The 15,949-nt window shown below is 38.0% G+C and overlaps 1 protein-coding gene across 10 annotated transcripts in view; it reads left to right on the forward strand.

Annotated features, from left to right (window-relative positions):
* The first annotated feature begins 3,083 nt into the window (after window positions 1–3,083).
* LOC138003988 (heterogeneous nuclear ribonucleoprotein A/B-like) overlaps window positions 3,084–15,949 on the forward strand; it is a 28,247-nt gene continuing 15,381 nt past the window's right edge. For 9 of the 10 annotated variants that reach the window (XR_011123714.1, XR_011123715.1, XR_011123716.1 and 6 more), the window contains exons 1-7: window positions 3,084–3,289; window positions 3,593–3,633; window positions 3,787–3,868; window positions 4,626–4,671; window positions 12,992–13,033; window positions 14,244–14,276; window positions 15,374–15,472. Coding sequence is in view for 7 of the 10 variants with exons in the window: in XM_068850341.1 (XP_068706442.1) it covers window positions 3,207–3,289; window positions 3,593–3,633; window positions 3,787–3,868; window positions 4,626–4,671; window positions 12,992–13,033; window positions 14,244–14,276; window positions 15,374–15,472 (426 nt within the window). In the remaining 3 variants the exon portion in view is untranslated. The remainder of the gene's footprint in view (window positions 3,290–3,592; window positions 3,634–3,786; window positions 3,869–4,625; window positions 4,672–12,991; window positions 13,034–14,243; window positions 14,277–15,373; window positions 15,473–15,949) is intronic. The other variant, XM_068850348.1, reaches the window with a different exon arrangement.

Genomic DNA, 15,949 nt, shown 5'->3' on the forward strand with positions numbered 1-15,949 from the left:
TGCAAGTTAATTCGAACACTGCCAGATAACGCATAGCTGGTGTTAACTGTGTGCAAAGATGTTATTTTATGTTTATTTTTAAATTTGCTATTACTTCTAGATAATATAGTGTATAATAATTATTAATAAACTCCTCTGACATCTTTGATGACCCAGTGTTACCACCTGTGTATAGTATCGTGCTATTTTTTCTATGTTCAGCAGTTATGTTCAGCTACAAGATTCTTCTTACGTATTGACGACTTCCTCTATCCTCACTTCATGTTAGATCAAGGAAAAAAATGTATGTAAGGTTCCAACGACTGTATGGCTGCATCAGTGCAAAACGTCACTGTGATCGGACTTTTTTACTTAATGTAAAAACTTAGTTTTTTTCAGATCAACCAGATGTTTGATTATAACGATAATAGTGGCTGACACGCCGGCGAAAGCATAGAATCATTTCAGAAGGCAAAATGCAACACGTAGAACTTCAGTTCATCTTGCATGACACGCTTTGTATAGTAGCATCATTCCAGTTTCGAGGCTTTCGATGACCACATCAGAAATGAACGACGTTAGCGTAGCCCATAAACCACATTTTCAATTAACCACAAATTAACTAAATTAAACGGCATAAAATTAGCAGACAAAGTATCGGCGAACTCTTTTTAAACTGTGCTAAATTTACAAAAAAAAGGAAAGAAAGTTATGCCGCGTCAATTACAAGAAACCTATTTTAAGGGACTGCGCTCTTCGACAGTTTGAGATATTATTCAATTTTTGTTTCTCAGAAGAGCATAAAAAAAATTAAACTCGCATAGCATTCCCAGCTGAGTTTCACCGGATATTAAAAAACTCTGATATATATATTTGCGCTTTCTTCAAGCGAAACAACAGGTGGAACCCTAACCCGGCTAACCTTTCCCTTTTTTGTCAGCAACAGCATCCATATACAGCAGACGAGATGACAAACAATTATTGGCTTTGCACCAGCTTTTCGTCTGAAAGCCGTCTCATCATGTAACTCGAGAGATTTGCATAACAAGAGTGACAGCTTTTTATCACTGGGGGCTTTAATGTGACTTTGACTTCACTGAACCTATGTTTTTTCAGTTATAATAGGAAACGGGAACTTCCGAAGAAAATGATGTTAAATCTCACTTCTTTCGTTTTTGCTGAAGTTTTTTTTAGGTGAGGAATAGAAAGTCAAAATTATTTTGAAGTGTAAATGACAATGGTTTTTTAATGGTTCTTTATCAACACCAACACTGATGACTTAAAAGGCTTAATTTGGAAATTTTTCGCCGTTCGTCTCACGAGTTCTGACAACTATTGAACTCCATTTCTCTCCTTTGTAATGATGGTTCATTATGTAAATCGTGGACGCGAAAGGTGACAATAGAAATACCCAAACGACTCATTGAAATTTCCAAAAAAGGGCAACATGTAAGCTTGTTCTAGTTTCCTCGTTTGACAAGAAAAATGAAAGTACGGTTTTTATAAGAATAAAAATAGCACCAAACATTTTTTACTTTCCAAACTTTTCCTCCGGTTTTGGGAGATGCTTGATATGGGATAACATTCATAGATTACTGTAGACTACAATCTCACCTATTCAAAGTTCAAAAGATTCGCAGGCATCTCACCTCTCTATAATACGTTGTTTATGGAAGACTTAATTAAGGCAGCTGGGAATTTGAAGCGATATCCGATCTTAACTCGCGGCGTACGTTCGACTTAAAATCTATCTATCTATCTATCTATCTATCTATCTATCTCTCTCTCTCTCTCTCTCTCTCTCTCTCTCTCTCTCTATCTATCTACCTACCTATCTATCTATCTATCTATCTATCTTATTTTAACTTGGGGGTCCAAATTTGCTCACCAGTACTATTCTTAGGAGATTTAGATCAATGTTTATTTGACGGGTGGATGTCGTGGGGGAACCGGCAAAGATCGATTCACAAATTAATGTGTGCCGTAGCATTTTAAGGCTATTCCCTGCCTCCCAAACATATGAACACGAGACAAATTAAAGTGTCCTTTGTTAGTTAAAACGCAACTGAAAAACTTAATTCATCACGCCATAAATGTTGTTTTCCTTTCGTCAAAACACCAAAAAATCGAAGGAAAAGAATTAATTTTCTTTTCAGAAATGCTAAAACAGCCTCTTAACAAACAGCTTAACGTACATGGTAGCTATTCATTGAGTAATATATTTATAGTCCAAACACGCAATCAAAAGATAGAACCCCACAATGAAGGGCATTTAATTTTCGAGAGTTAACTAGAAGAAAACCAAAGTAAGGTTATAATATGATTCTGATGGCTGTTTCCCTTTTAATTTTGAGATATCCATCTTGTGATGAAAACGTGTTTCCTCGACATTTCATTTCCTTGTTTTCAGTTTTCATTGAAATTTCAAACAATTAATTAACTCCTTCCTTGCACATAGCTACGTAGCAATTTATTATTTTTTTGCTTGTGTGTTTCAGAAGTTTTCGTGATGGCTTTACATAAAAAACACGACAATAAAAAACGTACATTTTGTAAACTTTTTCCGGTTCAAAGCATTTAACTTCCGGTTTAGGATTTTGCTTGCCGTCACGAAATCATGAAAATACTTCTAATTCCCCCGATTTTTGGGGGAATAAACTCTGAGGACGCACCCATAAATGTTAAATCAGGTTACAATATGTGACTTCCGGCTCGAACGAAGACACCTAAAGGCTACTGCTGTATTCTTGCAGAACGCAAATAAAGTGCGAAAGCGTCTTTGTGCTTTAATTTATCTTATACTTCACATGTGCGTGATCGCGTGTCTTGAACTCCATTGATGTAAACATGCCAAAATTAGTCGAAAGCGATCTCATCAAAAGGTGCATAAAACTTGCGACAAGTGTCAAATTAAGAGCAGTCAGTGAGTGTCTGGCGAATCTGGACCAATCAGAGGCCGGCATATCGAAGCCCAGGTTTATCCGCGCAGTTGTAGTCTTGTTATTGACCAATCAGAAAGGGAATTTTCGGTGGCACGTGATTTCTTGTGGGTTTTCCCAGCATGCCTTCGATGGAGGCCGGAATTCCGAGTATTTGGCGCCTCGAAGATTCGGTTTTGAAGAGAGTGGTACTTTGGCATGGCTGGCGCGCTAGTGTTAGCTCCGTGTCTTAAGCGATGTTTATGAGCTAGGACCTCGGCCTTGGAACGCTTTCAAGGACTTTGTGTTATGGCGACTAACAAAATGGTCAACGGTCTTCCGGGTCCAGTTGTTGAAGCGAAGAAGAGAATGACCAAAGAAGACGATGAGGGGTAAAGCGAAAAGTTACTTCGTAACTTTGTCAATATTACACGCGAGATTCAAGAAATTTATACATGAAAATAATTTTTAGTCTATTATCGGAACCGCAAAAAGGGCCGTGAATTTAACAGGTCGTAATCTAGAAGTTTTCCTGCTGTGTGGTAACGTGTGTTTAATATTTTGTGAATGCATATGAGTGTTTTTACGGCCATAAAACTTCTTCAAGCTTATAACAAAGTTGTTTCTGATGCGTGCCGCGTCCTTGTGGTTGGATCACTTGATAAATCTCCCTTGTAATTTTTTCTCGTTCACAGCAAGCTCTTTGTAGGCGGACTTAGCTATGAGACCACAAAAGGTAGCGTGATATTTTTTTCCTTTACTAAAAGAAATGTCACAAATTTAAAAATTTTTGCCGGTGTTAAATTTATCTAGAAGTTTTGTTCGCCAACCAGCTGTGTTCTTTTGAACCGAGCTTGTGTTCTACCATATGCCTTTCTTTCAATTTCAGAAACTTTGACTGATTACTTTAAGGATTTCGGCGATGTTATCGGCGTTGAGATCAAAATGGACGCTCTGACGGGCCGTTCGAGGTTTGTGGATTTAAACTTGCTTTTTTTGTTTTGATGTGTCACAAAACGTTCAATATGAAGTACACTACACTGGTTTTGTATAATTTTCTCCTAACATTGTGTTCTTTTGTCGTCTCACACCACGTGCTCGTTCGTCTTGAGTTTACATTTATAATGCATTGCAAAACAAGCTTTACTTTTCCTTACCGTGTCACAGCTCACGTTTTCTATTGTGTGATCATTAAATGTTCTTAACACCTCGAAACGCTTCCGAGAATTTTTGTAAGGTCGTTCAAACCAAGTGGTCCATTGTTCAAAGTTGATTTTTAGATCCTCGCGGATTTGTTTTCGTTTACGAAAGAAAGAAGAGGTTTTTGACAGACCACCAGTGTCTGACTTTTTTGCCATAAACAACCCCCTGTTGAGAATCATTTTCGTGCTATAACTTTCGTTTATAAACTAAAGAACATGCACGCATTAGTATTATAGTGCAAAACGCTCGACGTAAGCTTAAATCGAACCGCCGAATAACCGCGATCGATGTTTAGTCTGCTTGTAAGCTTATGTCCTGCTTTTATTTTCCATTCGCTTTCTGATATTCATTTTTCTCGAAAAGGAATTACAGTATTTCCTTCATCTTGCGAAACCGATATATTGGCACTGTTCCCTTTCTGTGTTCTCAAGATTATTTTCCTCAAACGATTCAGCTCTAGACACGTTGCAGTAATTAGCCAAGTACGGTATTAGATAATTTATTGTTTGTTTTCACTCATTTTAGGGGTTTCGCATTTGTACAGTTTAAAGATCCGAAACAGGCCAACGCGGTAAGTTCTTTAAATTTTTTAGAAAAACGAAGTGATGTACTTCACAATCACGTCGCATTGTTAATATTCGTAGAGGTCGGCATATTGATATTTTTTTGCCTTAAATCTCAACAATGGACGAAATGGAGCGTGAAGAGATAAAGTAGGTTTAATGCATTGGCCAAAAATTACCGAGTAAATCTTGCAGGTTTTTTCGTTTCGGACGGTTAATAGACAAACCTTCTGGCTGGTCATTGTCTCGCGGCTTGTCAGGTGTTTGCTTTCTAAATGGCCTAAAAGCTTCAGGAAAGACGGTATTTTAAGTAGCAAGTAGCAATACCAGAATATCACACCATATATTGTAATGCTGATACGATCATGTCACACCTCGTCACAGAACCGTGACACAACAGCCAATCAGCTTATCCTATTCCCAGAATTATATTGTCCGCTGAATAGCAACTTTTGAAGATTAAAAAAAAAAAGAAAAAGAGTCTGCTTTCTTTTTTGTCATCTCAATGGAGAAAGGACATTGATGTATCCTGTTGATTGTGGAATGACCATCAAGGGAATATTTCATCAAGTATCAAAGGTTAATGGGATCCAAAACGTTGTAAGTCGTTGCATGACGGAGTCAAGAAAACAAGCTACAACCACTCTATTAATAAATATGAGCTGTTGGTATTCAAGAATAGGCACTTGAAATGCTCTCAAAAGGGTCTTGTGACGTTAGTAGATCTCATTTTACTTGCAAAATGTCCTTGCGTTTTCTGCAAAAAAACAACTACTGTCTAAACACAGGTGATTCTATCAGGTTATAAGGAACTGGGTTTTTTGTGCCTTAAACAGTAAAAAAGTGTTATACACTATGGTTCAAAAGAGTATTGAATGAAAGCTGCTTTTACATAACAAGGAAGTCCTAGAAATATGGTCAAGCACGTTTCACAAATCATTCACAATTATAATTTGCATTCATTGGTGTCTGTCTTGGGGCTATTTTGTAAATTAAAAAAATTTAGTGTGTGTTGTTATAGCATTTTCATGTGATGTTTCCTGGCTACCTAATAGGATCAACTCTGAAATATTTTTCTATGAATGTTTTTCAGTTTCTCAACTATAGGTCAATATTGATTTGATTATTAAATTTCTGATAAAAGAGAACTGTCAAAATGTTGAATGACCAGAGGTTTTCCGGTTGAACTCTTCAAGTCTCTCCTTAAAATGTACGATATCATTACCAGGATACTGACGGAAAGAAAGTTCATTAAAACTGGCTTTGATTTTTATCTCAAAAATTATTAGCCAATTAAGGAGGTTAAAAATGCTTTTCACAATCTAATCTTTTTCATCAGTTTACATTTGCCACCCACTTTATGTTTGTTAGTTGTATTTTTTGTAAAGTAAATGCTTTGTTGATTACATTAAGGCTTTTCGTGGTTATTGAAAAAAATGATATTAAATGATTAAAATGTATTTCAGAATCTTAACTAGTTTGGTCAACATTACAGTGAATTTAAGTGCAACCTGGGCTGCTTCATAAATGACACAAATTATTCACTGACAAAGCTTAGATGTTAAACTACGGACTTGCATAACTAGAACTACTACTGTGGCCATAGAGCAATGTCTCCAGTCAGATGATCAATGGTCATGATCAAATTGTTGATTAAACAAACAAGTAACTCATTTACAAAACGAATTGTTTCAATTCCTAGAGAATTAGTTTGGTTCACAAACTTGGCCTGCCCACCTTTTTTGAAGAAATGATCAATTATTTCTCTATCAAGGCATGGGTATAAAACACTCAAGAGTGCTCCTAAAGGGAGTTGAACTTGACGAGAATTGTTATGCTGTACCACATGGTTACTGTGACGTCATGTGAAAATACTCTGTAGGAAAGGTGGGGCATGGAAGTGCTCTGGATTTCAAGTACCAACAACAACATTCAACACTTTATTGTACCTGTAATGTGTTAAAGTTAGTATTAGACATTTTTTCAGCGATTGTCTAAAATAACTAAATAGTTAAAAATCCCATGGAGCCAGAAGAATTTATTTGTACATAAAACATTTAATGAGTGTTTGTTAAAAAAAAATGCAGTTGTCAGTGTTACGGGGTTTATGGGACTTCCCATTTGTGTTGTCCTTGATGGATGTGAGAAAAGGAAGATACTAATATTACTTTTAACTACTCCTTCTTGATCAATACAGTCAGTTGCTAAGGAAGCTAGTATATCCAAGTCAATTTAATTTGTATTTTCCAATTGTCTCATCAAGTTCCCTGCAGTCTATTTGTGCCTGTGGGGAATCTCATTAATTTTGGACAGTGACTTGTGTTTATCCTAGCACTTTTCTTTAGCAAGAAGATGAAGGTTCATTTAATTTATATTTCAAGGCCTGTCTGGGCTATTTCAAACAAAATTGTTTACTCCCAAGGTTAATGCTTCTCACAAAGCAGTCATCAGGCAACTGATGATTAAAATTCCCACTTAAACACCTAATGCAGGCAGTTGAAATCTGTTCCACTTTTTAGTGCATTCTTGTGGTCTCTGCATAAACACCAGTTTAAAACATTTCAGAAGAAATTGAACGAAGAAAATCAACATACCAAATTAAATGGGCTTGTGACCATATCTGAGTTAAGTTTGTTGCTTCTTAAATATATTATTATTATTATTATTATTATTATTATTTGTAGGCCAAAACATGACAGTAGTCTAAGAGTTCTCCTTTACCTGAGACCTTAAATATTTATTATTTCTCTTTATATAGTTGTTGTTGATCTGGCACAGTGAGAAATTAGCCAAAAAAGACCGTTTTTGTTCAGTCACCTGTCACCAGAACGGCTAGAGGTTATATGCCTTGAAAATGCCAAGCTGGTACATGAAGTATGAAGTTTAAAATAGGGAAAAGAAAACCTGACAAAGCTAGACTGCCTTTGTTTAAGTTACTGTGTCCTTTTGTAGCTGAATCGTATGGGAATAATTATTTTTAAACAGCTAGTGGACCAAAGTTCAAAGTATGGGTGGCCAAATTCCATTATTGCCAGTGTTGTGTTGCAAAGTTGTTAAAAGTCTGGTACAGTAATTTTTTTTCAGCTGTATCTTTTGTTGATGGTAACAAAGCTACCCCATGCAGTCAGACCAAGCTGTTTTTCGCAAATTATGTCTCATTCATCGTAGGTTGCACTTCCCTTGCAACCTCCAGGCAAAACAAAACAAAAAACTTTAAATGACAGAAAGTATTGTTTACCATCAAAACTGAATAATGTTGTGACATGCTTGTAATTTACAAAGCAAAATGCTCTTTACCTTATTAATTTAATTAAAGGAAAATAATGCTCAATGAAAGTAACGTGAATCGTTAAAATTCACATAAATCCAAATCACGCTAATTATGTTGAGCATTACTTTCTGCAACATTAATTAAGTGCAGAGTTAATTTCCATGCTCGTAATTCAACCCTAATTTTGAAACCTTTCCAGACATTCATCACAACCAAAAAAAAAACAATAAAATAAGGCACAAGCTTTCTTTCTTTCTGTTAACCCTTACATTAATAGAATTTTGATGACTGTTTTGTTGACCAGAAGCCTCAGTTTTGTTCAGTGATTTATTTTGCATCCAGCTATGAAAATTAGGGGTCACCGAGTTAGTTTTTTTTTTAGATATAAGTGTTTATGTTGATAAATGCAACTTGTTAAGCAATTATCGGTGTCTCATACAGTACCATAACTTTGCCGTTATATTAATCAATCCCTCCAGATATTACAGTTTGTTGAAAGCCGGTTGAAACCGGTTTGTGCCTCCTTAAAACACTAGGGTGCAATGTTTCTTTTCTTTGGGATATAAAGATAGTTTTTATGAACTTAACACACTTTTGCCGTGGGATCTTATTCGGGGACAGTGTTTGTAGCAACCTATAGAGATATTTTTTCCAAATACGAGAACATGGCAGTGTTGATGTCATGTACAAAGTCATAGGTCTAAGGTGCCCTGAATCTGAAATTGAATGTGCATTAATTATTTGTGTCCATATAAATTAAAGTGGTGTGAATGGAAAAAGATATGAAAAAAGAAAATTTTAAATTTGGTGGCATGTCCTCTTTTGTCATTTTTGTCATCAGTTATTTCATTTTATCGTGCAGAGGTGGGAGCATCTTCCACATCGGTGGACTAGGTTAATGGCTAGCTGCATGCGTGGCGGATCTCACACTTAGCTCTCTGGGTGTCTCTATCATTAGGGCGGACCTCAGTGAGTTTCCATTCCTTGCGATCACTCTCACACAGCTCTAGATGTCCAAGTCATCTTGGGCAGCCCAGGCCCACACTTTCCCTGTACCAGCATGTCACTGGTGCACTTGGCTGCGCCGAGGGAGCACTCGACGTGACCATACCAGCAAAGCCATCTCACCCTCAGGGTGAGGTTGAGGTCCCCAAGACCGAGCTGTGCTAGCAGTTCCTTGGATCGGACGGTGGCCAGTCATTCTCTGGTTTAACATTCACAGATCTGCCTGATTGTGGCCCTGTCGTTTGGCTGCTGTTGCTGGAGGCCAGGTCTCATTTGCATGATTAGCATCACATGGAGCATTCTACTCTGGAATCCTTGGGATTCCCAATTTGAGCATAGAAATCAATCAAAAATTTATCTACAGCCTACAGGGTGGCAGCGCTGTTTTATTAAGCACCAACAGCTGACAAAAAGCATTGGCTTAACTTCACTCAGAGAAGTTTCAGTGCTCAACGTTGTGACCGCTGAGGTGGCCAATGCAACTGCTTCTTATTTTTACACTTAGTCGCCAGCCTGGCCACCAAGATATTTTTATTGTAAATTATTTAATTTTTTTATTCATCGAATGAGTGCAATGAATGTCCAATAGCAGACTGTACTTCACACTTTAATGCAGGTAGCCTTTGAAAACGGTGTTTACATATCCTTTGAAATCTACATCTTTCATTAACTTCATTCCAGAAGTAACATCCAAGATTTTCTAAACACTCTTAATTTTATTTGGAAAGTGTACATGATAGATTTTGAATAAAGAAAAAGCCTTTACAATTTTAAAATACATAAACAATTAAGCTAAATGCAATGACCTTATACTTGTGTGTACACCGGTATGCCTCGTGCAGTGTTCTTACCAGAATGTTTTTCTCAAGGGGTCATATGGCCCATAACCCTCAAATTTAGGGAACACCCCCTAAAAAGGGTGGGCCCTTTCCCAAGGTTTTTTTTTTTTTTCTAAATATTCTAGCCATCTATATTTCATCTTCCAAGCATTTTGAAATACACGTAGATCTTTCTTGCTACATGTCGATAATAACGAAGCAGAATTGTCTTCTACTGGTGGACTGACTGTGGAATCTGCTTCTTGTACCTCCAACCTTGGAATGTTAGGGCTTGAAAAGAACTGTGTCAATCTTTTTTGTTGTAGTTGCAACTCCCCAAGCAAATATTTCGAGAATTGAGCCTTCAGTAAATGTGGCCAGCATTGTGACCACAAACAAGCCTCAGTCTTCTGGCGAGTTGAAGATGACTACACATACCCGGTAACTGTTTTCGATGTCCTGTTTGATTCAGAGGTTCGCATTAAACTTAAGATCTTTCTTTTGGTTAGAAAAAACCATTGATGAACTATAAACGAGTATTTTCCAAACATTTCTGTGCCGGTTGGGGCACACAGTGGTGATGTAACTGTGCGCCAATTTGGAATTTTTGTGCGTGAATCCCGCAAGGGCACAGCCTGGTGAGAACACTGCTCACGTTTACTTGGTATTAAGATTGGTTTCCAGCTTACGTATGCACCGTAGCACTTTTTCCACTGATGACTGTAATTCTCAGAAATAATGTTGAAATGTATAAGTCCTGAATAAGGACTGAAATTTTTTGGAAACTAAAATACTTGAGCCGGCGACCACATCTGTAAACCAAGGGGTCAGCTGGCCCCTAGTATTTTTTCCTGAAAGTCGAACACTGAGTTAATGGCTACTATAGTATCAGGCGAAGAAGAAAGGAGACTTTGATCGAGTAACGCAAGCTAGCACAATTGTAAGGTTTATTCAAGATGGCTGACCTGTCGATCCCAGCATGCAATGCCTAATCCTATATCCCCCCGTCAAAAGGGAAAGCAATGAAAACATAACAAAACGAACAACAACAGGAATAATAACAACAAATCAAAATGTTCATGTGAATTAAGCACCGAGGTACACACAGTTCAATGTTCAACTAAAGATTCAAGCATTCTGGAGGACTCACAGCTCTTCCTGACTGAGTTGTCAGGACTGCAGGGCTTGGACACCTGGGAGGTACGCACTCATCCAGTGTTGTTCCTGGAGTAGATACTGGGACAGCTGTCTGTGGTGATGGTGGCACCTGCGTAGTCTGAGGCCTCGACGGATCAGTGCTGGGCACGGGCAATACAGGAATGACAGGTACTCGTGAGGCAGGAGTGACATCACAGGCCGGCATAGCTGAGTGTTATTTGGCTTCAGTGGGTTTTGCTATGGCTACTAAGGCAGGGCGGTTTCGTCTGAGTGTGTCCCTTTCTGTAGTGACAAGGTAGGATCGGGGTTTCTCAGTTTTTCCTGTCACCAGGCCATACCAATCTTGATCTCTTATCCAAACTCGGCCACCCGGTTCAAGTTTTGGCAGTTCCTTTGCTCTGTGACGGCTGTCAAAGTTGCACTGTTGGTTCAATCGATACAAGCTTTCCTTTCTTCCACCAACCGGCGACCATTTATCTGCACATTAGGGTACAAGTTGGTTGGAAGAGTTGGTATTTGTGTTTGCAGGTGACGTCCCATCTAGCTGGGCAATACTTCCTGTTGTGGCTTGGGCGTCCACACCAAAAACAGGGACGGTCATTCTTGGAGGGCTCTTTTATGTACATTGTATCCTTCGTTTCGGTTACGTGCAGGTTGGTTGTTTGTGGCTTGTTTTTTGTTGTGAGAGTGGGAGTGACTGACGTGATCAACTTGTTTTGAGTTTCTACCCCAGGGACAATGGTTCCATTTTATTTTCTTGCTTTGGCTTGTTGGGTCATGCGAAGAGTGTCCGTGAGAGTGAGGTCAGATTTAGCTTGTGGACGGTCAGACAGTGTATCATCGAGGACTCCAACAATAATTCTGTCTCTGATAAGTTCATCCTTCAGAGTTCCATACTCACAATTTTCGGCGAGGCAGTATAAATCTAGAATAAAGGTGTCCACGGATTCACCAGGGTTTTGCTTTTTCATCTATTGAACTCAGCTTGTTCGACGATAAAATTGCGGCGGGCTGCAGAATAGCCATTTAGGGCAGTTTTGAGTTCATCGAGGGAAGCGGTTGCTTCGTTTATGCTTAATGTTTTGACGATGTCATCCGCACAATCACCCACTGCATAAAAAAATGTTGCAACCGGTTCCTGGTTTGATTTGTTTTGAAGACCAGAAGCGATCCGATAGCGCTCAAAATGTTGAAGCCATGCATTGATCCCAGCATGCAATGCTTAATCTTAGGGCTACTTTTTCCCCTACATTGAAAAAATAAAAGACAAATTCTTTCAAAAGTAAGATTAAAACTCATTTTGACAATGACTTGAAGTTATCAAAAGGTGATCATCAATTTTGCTTCTGAAATGTGGCATCTGGGAGTGTTCTCCTAAAAATGGCAGCACACGCACAGATGGTTACTCTACTCAAACCAGCCCCTAAATTCATGTTTTCTTGAAACCCCTGCCTTTTACTTATTTAATGTACAGATTTGTGGTGGTCTTAGCAATTGTTGTCCTCAGCACAACCATGTGAGATCCCTAATAATTTGAACTCAAGTTTAAGTATTACAGTCGAGCTATGTCATGCGTGACCAGTATCCGCGAGACTGAAATGAACATCTGAATTCCTCTGTGGAACGTCTGAGGTTTGAATTGGAACTTGAAGATTTTTCCGAAAGTTGGTACGAAAAATGCACAATGAAGGAACAATAGTTTTTACTTTTCAAACACTGCTTATTTTATAGTAAAACAAAAGTTCATAACTAACTATTTGTGATATATCAAGGAAATATCTATGGGAAATTCAGAATCTCAAGAGTAATATAAAGTTCAAAACTGGCAAGTAGATTTGAATATGTACTAGTTTCAAATTTCAAAACTGCTGGTCATATATGACGTACGTAGTTTGACTGTAACTGACCATTTTAAATGAAATGAAATACTGAAATCAACAAGAAATTACCAATATTGAATGTCATTTAGCCAGTAAAAGTGTCTAGGAAATATAATCATGGACGAAATGTGAAACGTGTAATTGATGAATACATCTGTATGTGACATTAATTATTGCGGTGCATTTGTATTTTTAGGTCTTAAACCACAACAAACAGCATGTGATAGATGGCAAAATTGTAAGTTATTCAGGAATGTTTCTCATGGTATCACAAAAGCAACTAAAGTTGATAAAACCAGTGTTGACTTTGTCTTTAGAGAAGTTTCCTTCCAAGGTTCCTTTTCCAAAGTCCATATTCCTGTTAAATGTATTGATTGGTTAGAACTCCACTCTCCTCTAGGAGGTTTTTCCCTTTGTACTTCAGCTGTTTCCCACTGTCATCAAATTAAAAGAACAGTTGAACTTACCAGTGATGAAATTTAATTTCAATTGATTTCTTTGTAGTCTCCCCAATTAGTAAAAAATGAAATGTTATGGTTATTATGTTGTTATCAGCCCAAATCCCACCACTTTCCTATCCCAAATTGGGATAGGAATGTGCTGACTTTAAAGAGTGTGAGACAATCATCAACTGCTCTCCTCTGGTAAAGGCAAATCAGAAAGATTCATTGCGTGCTGACAAAGATTGTGCTGTTGGTGGTTTGGTTGTTTGGGTGCATGTGGTATCTGATTAGTTGGGTTTTTTTTTTAAAAAACATGTTGGGAGGAATGCAGACCTTTGCAGTCATTCCCCAGATGCTTTAGTCTCTAATTAAGCCCCATGTCTGGGTCGGAGGATAAGTAGTGTTTATGCCTGCACAGTTTGAATACCATCTCCTCGGAGGTTGCTCTGTCCGCAGAAAGTCAAGAATTATTCCTATTTTATTACATCAGTTCGTAATGTTGTAGTCATCTTCCTTGTCTTAGTGTGTCCTTTAATTAAGTTACTGCAGGAGTGTGTTGTCTCAGTTTTAAGACCCCTTTCGTAGCATTACTTCACATGAATGTGTGCTCCCAAATTCTCAAGCCAGCAGCTCAGCTTGTTCGATACCCAAATCTAGAACCCAAATAACAATCAGCACATCTACGTACCTTGCAGACAACCCTGTAACCTTCTTAACTCCAAACCCTATTTAATTTATCTTGTCTTGTGACTTGATCTTATATTATTGTCATTAGCATTATCACTATCATATTGTTGTTATTAAGTGGAGAGACCTCTTAACCCTTTCACTCCTGTGGGGTTCCCCATTGACGAGTAAAATCATCTCGGGAAGAATAAAATATGTTAAGTGAGACTCCCAGGATTCAATGGGTTAAATGCATCACTTTAACTTGGTCTGGTTCATGACTTGAGGGAAGAGATTTATAAGGTGTGTTTATGGAATCAATTTTTTTCTTTTTTTGAGGTTGATCCTAAACCAGCAGCACCCATAAACAAGGTGAGTCTATTTATGTATTTGACCAATGCTGGTGATGGGAATAGAAGTATTCTGCAAGCTTCTAATTAATACACATAATTTTAACTCTTTGATCACCCCTGAACTAGGCCTCAGTGATGAATAAAATCCTAGAAGGGATATAAGGGTTACTGTTTTCAGATTGAAACATGTCTTTGCTGGTAACATGAAGCTGATTGTGTGGTTCCAGAAAATATATCCATACCTCACCACAGAGGGAATTGGAAATTCCCAGGGGGTGGGGGGTCAGGGTTCCAGGAAATTCCAGAGGGGAAGGGGGCTTGGACGATAAAAATCACTTTCCAAGGGGTTAATTTTGAACTCAGTACAATTTACTGATCTGGTAGATAAATAAGATAAATAAATAAGTGAAATTCCCTCTGTGGTGGGTTATGGACATATTTTCTGGAACCACACATTGATTAAGTCAGTTGCTGGAGGAGGAGGCTGCTGCCTAAAGAGATTTTTCAGGAGCCCTTCGGGCTTCCTACATGTATATTAGAAGTCAATAGCCCGAGTCATTTTTTCAAGAGCCTAGAATTAATTAATTAACTCAGGTCCCACCCCCACTTCCCCACTGCTGTTTTCATCGTTTAATCTCCAGCTGGGATCAAATTTACAAGAAAGTTAGGATGAATCACCTTATGAGGTGACCGGGCAACCGTTAGGCAACAGCCTTGTTTACTATAAAAAAAGGTAAATTTAATTCAAAAAAGTGTATCCCAAGAAAGGGACGTTTAGAAAGGCTTTTGCTTTACATTTTCCAGAGGTTGCCATGTGGAATAACTGATGCGTTGGGATAAATTGCCCGTTTGTTTTTCACAGAAGCTAGCTAAGGGAAACCATAGTATGTGAGAGTTGATCAAGATGGTAGCACCATAGAAATTTCACATTGAAAGCAAGCAATTCTAAAATTCATTTTTTTTGTGAACCCACTGACAATGGCTTAAGTGTGTGTGATGTTTTGTCTCAGGTGCAATGGCTTGAAATAATTAAAGGTTCTATGTGTCATTTTGTTTTATTTTCAACTCTAGGCAAGGCAGTTAATAAAAGCAAATTTTTGCTTTTCTCATTTTTAGCCACCTCATTTGAGGGTGAAAAAAATATTTGTGGGAGGTCTCAAACCAGAAGCTACATCAGATCATCAAATTAGAGAATATTTTAACAAATATGCACCGGTAAGTTGTCATAATTTAGAAGCCCCATTTTTTTGCCGTAGCACTGAACTATATATGGGAAATAGAGGCTGATGCAGCCTCAATTATTTGGAAACAAAAAATTGGCCACTACTGTGTCCATTAAAGGCGAGCTTGATCTAGAAAGACTTGAGAGAACTTTGGCAAAGGCAGTTTTATTAACAGTGACTCCTACATATCCCCTCCATAATGACAAGTAATATTGTCTGGGGTTAGACAGAGTAAAAATCGATCATCTCATTACTGGGAATCAAAGGGGGACACTCATAGTTATTGAGTTGATGCAGTGGTTGTTAACCAATTATTAGGGAGTTTAAGCAAAGACAATGGCAACAGCAATGAACAGCATCACTTGAAATATAACTTAGTGCCATTGCGAGTATTTTGCAATTATTCCGTCTTGTTCACCTTGTACAATACGGGCGAACTATCCTGCAACTGGATGGGTACGAACAGTCT

Source organism: Montipora foliosa, chromosome 5 (genome assembly GCF_036669935.1).
Source record: "Montipora foliosa isolate CH-2021 chromosome 5, ASM3666993v2, whole genome shotgun sequence".
Lineage (NCBI taxonomy): Eukaryota > Metazoa > Cnidaria > Anthozoa > Scleractinia > Acroporidae > Montipora > Montipora foliosa.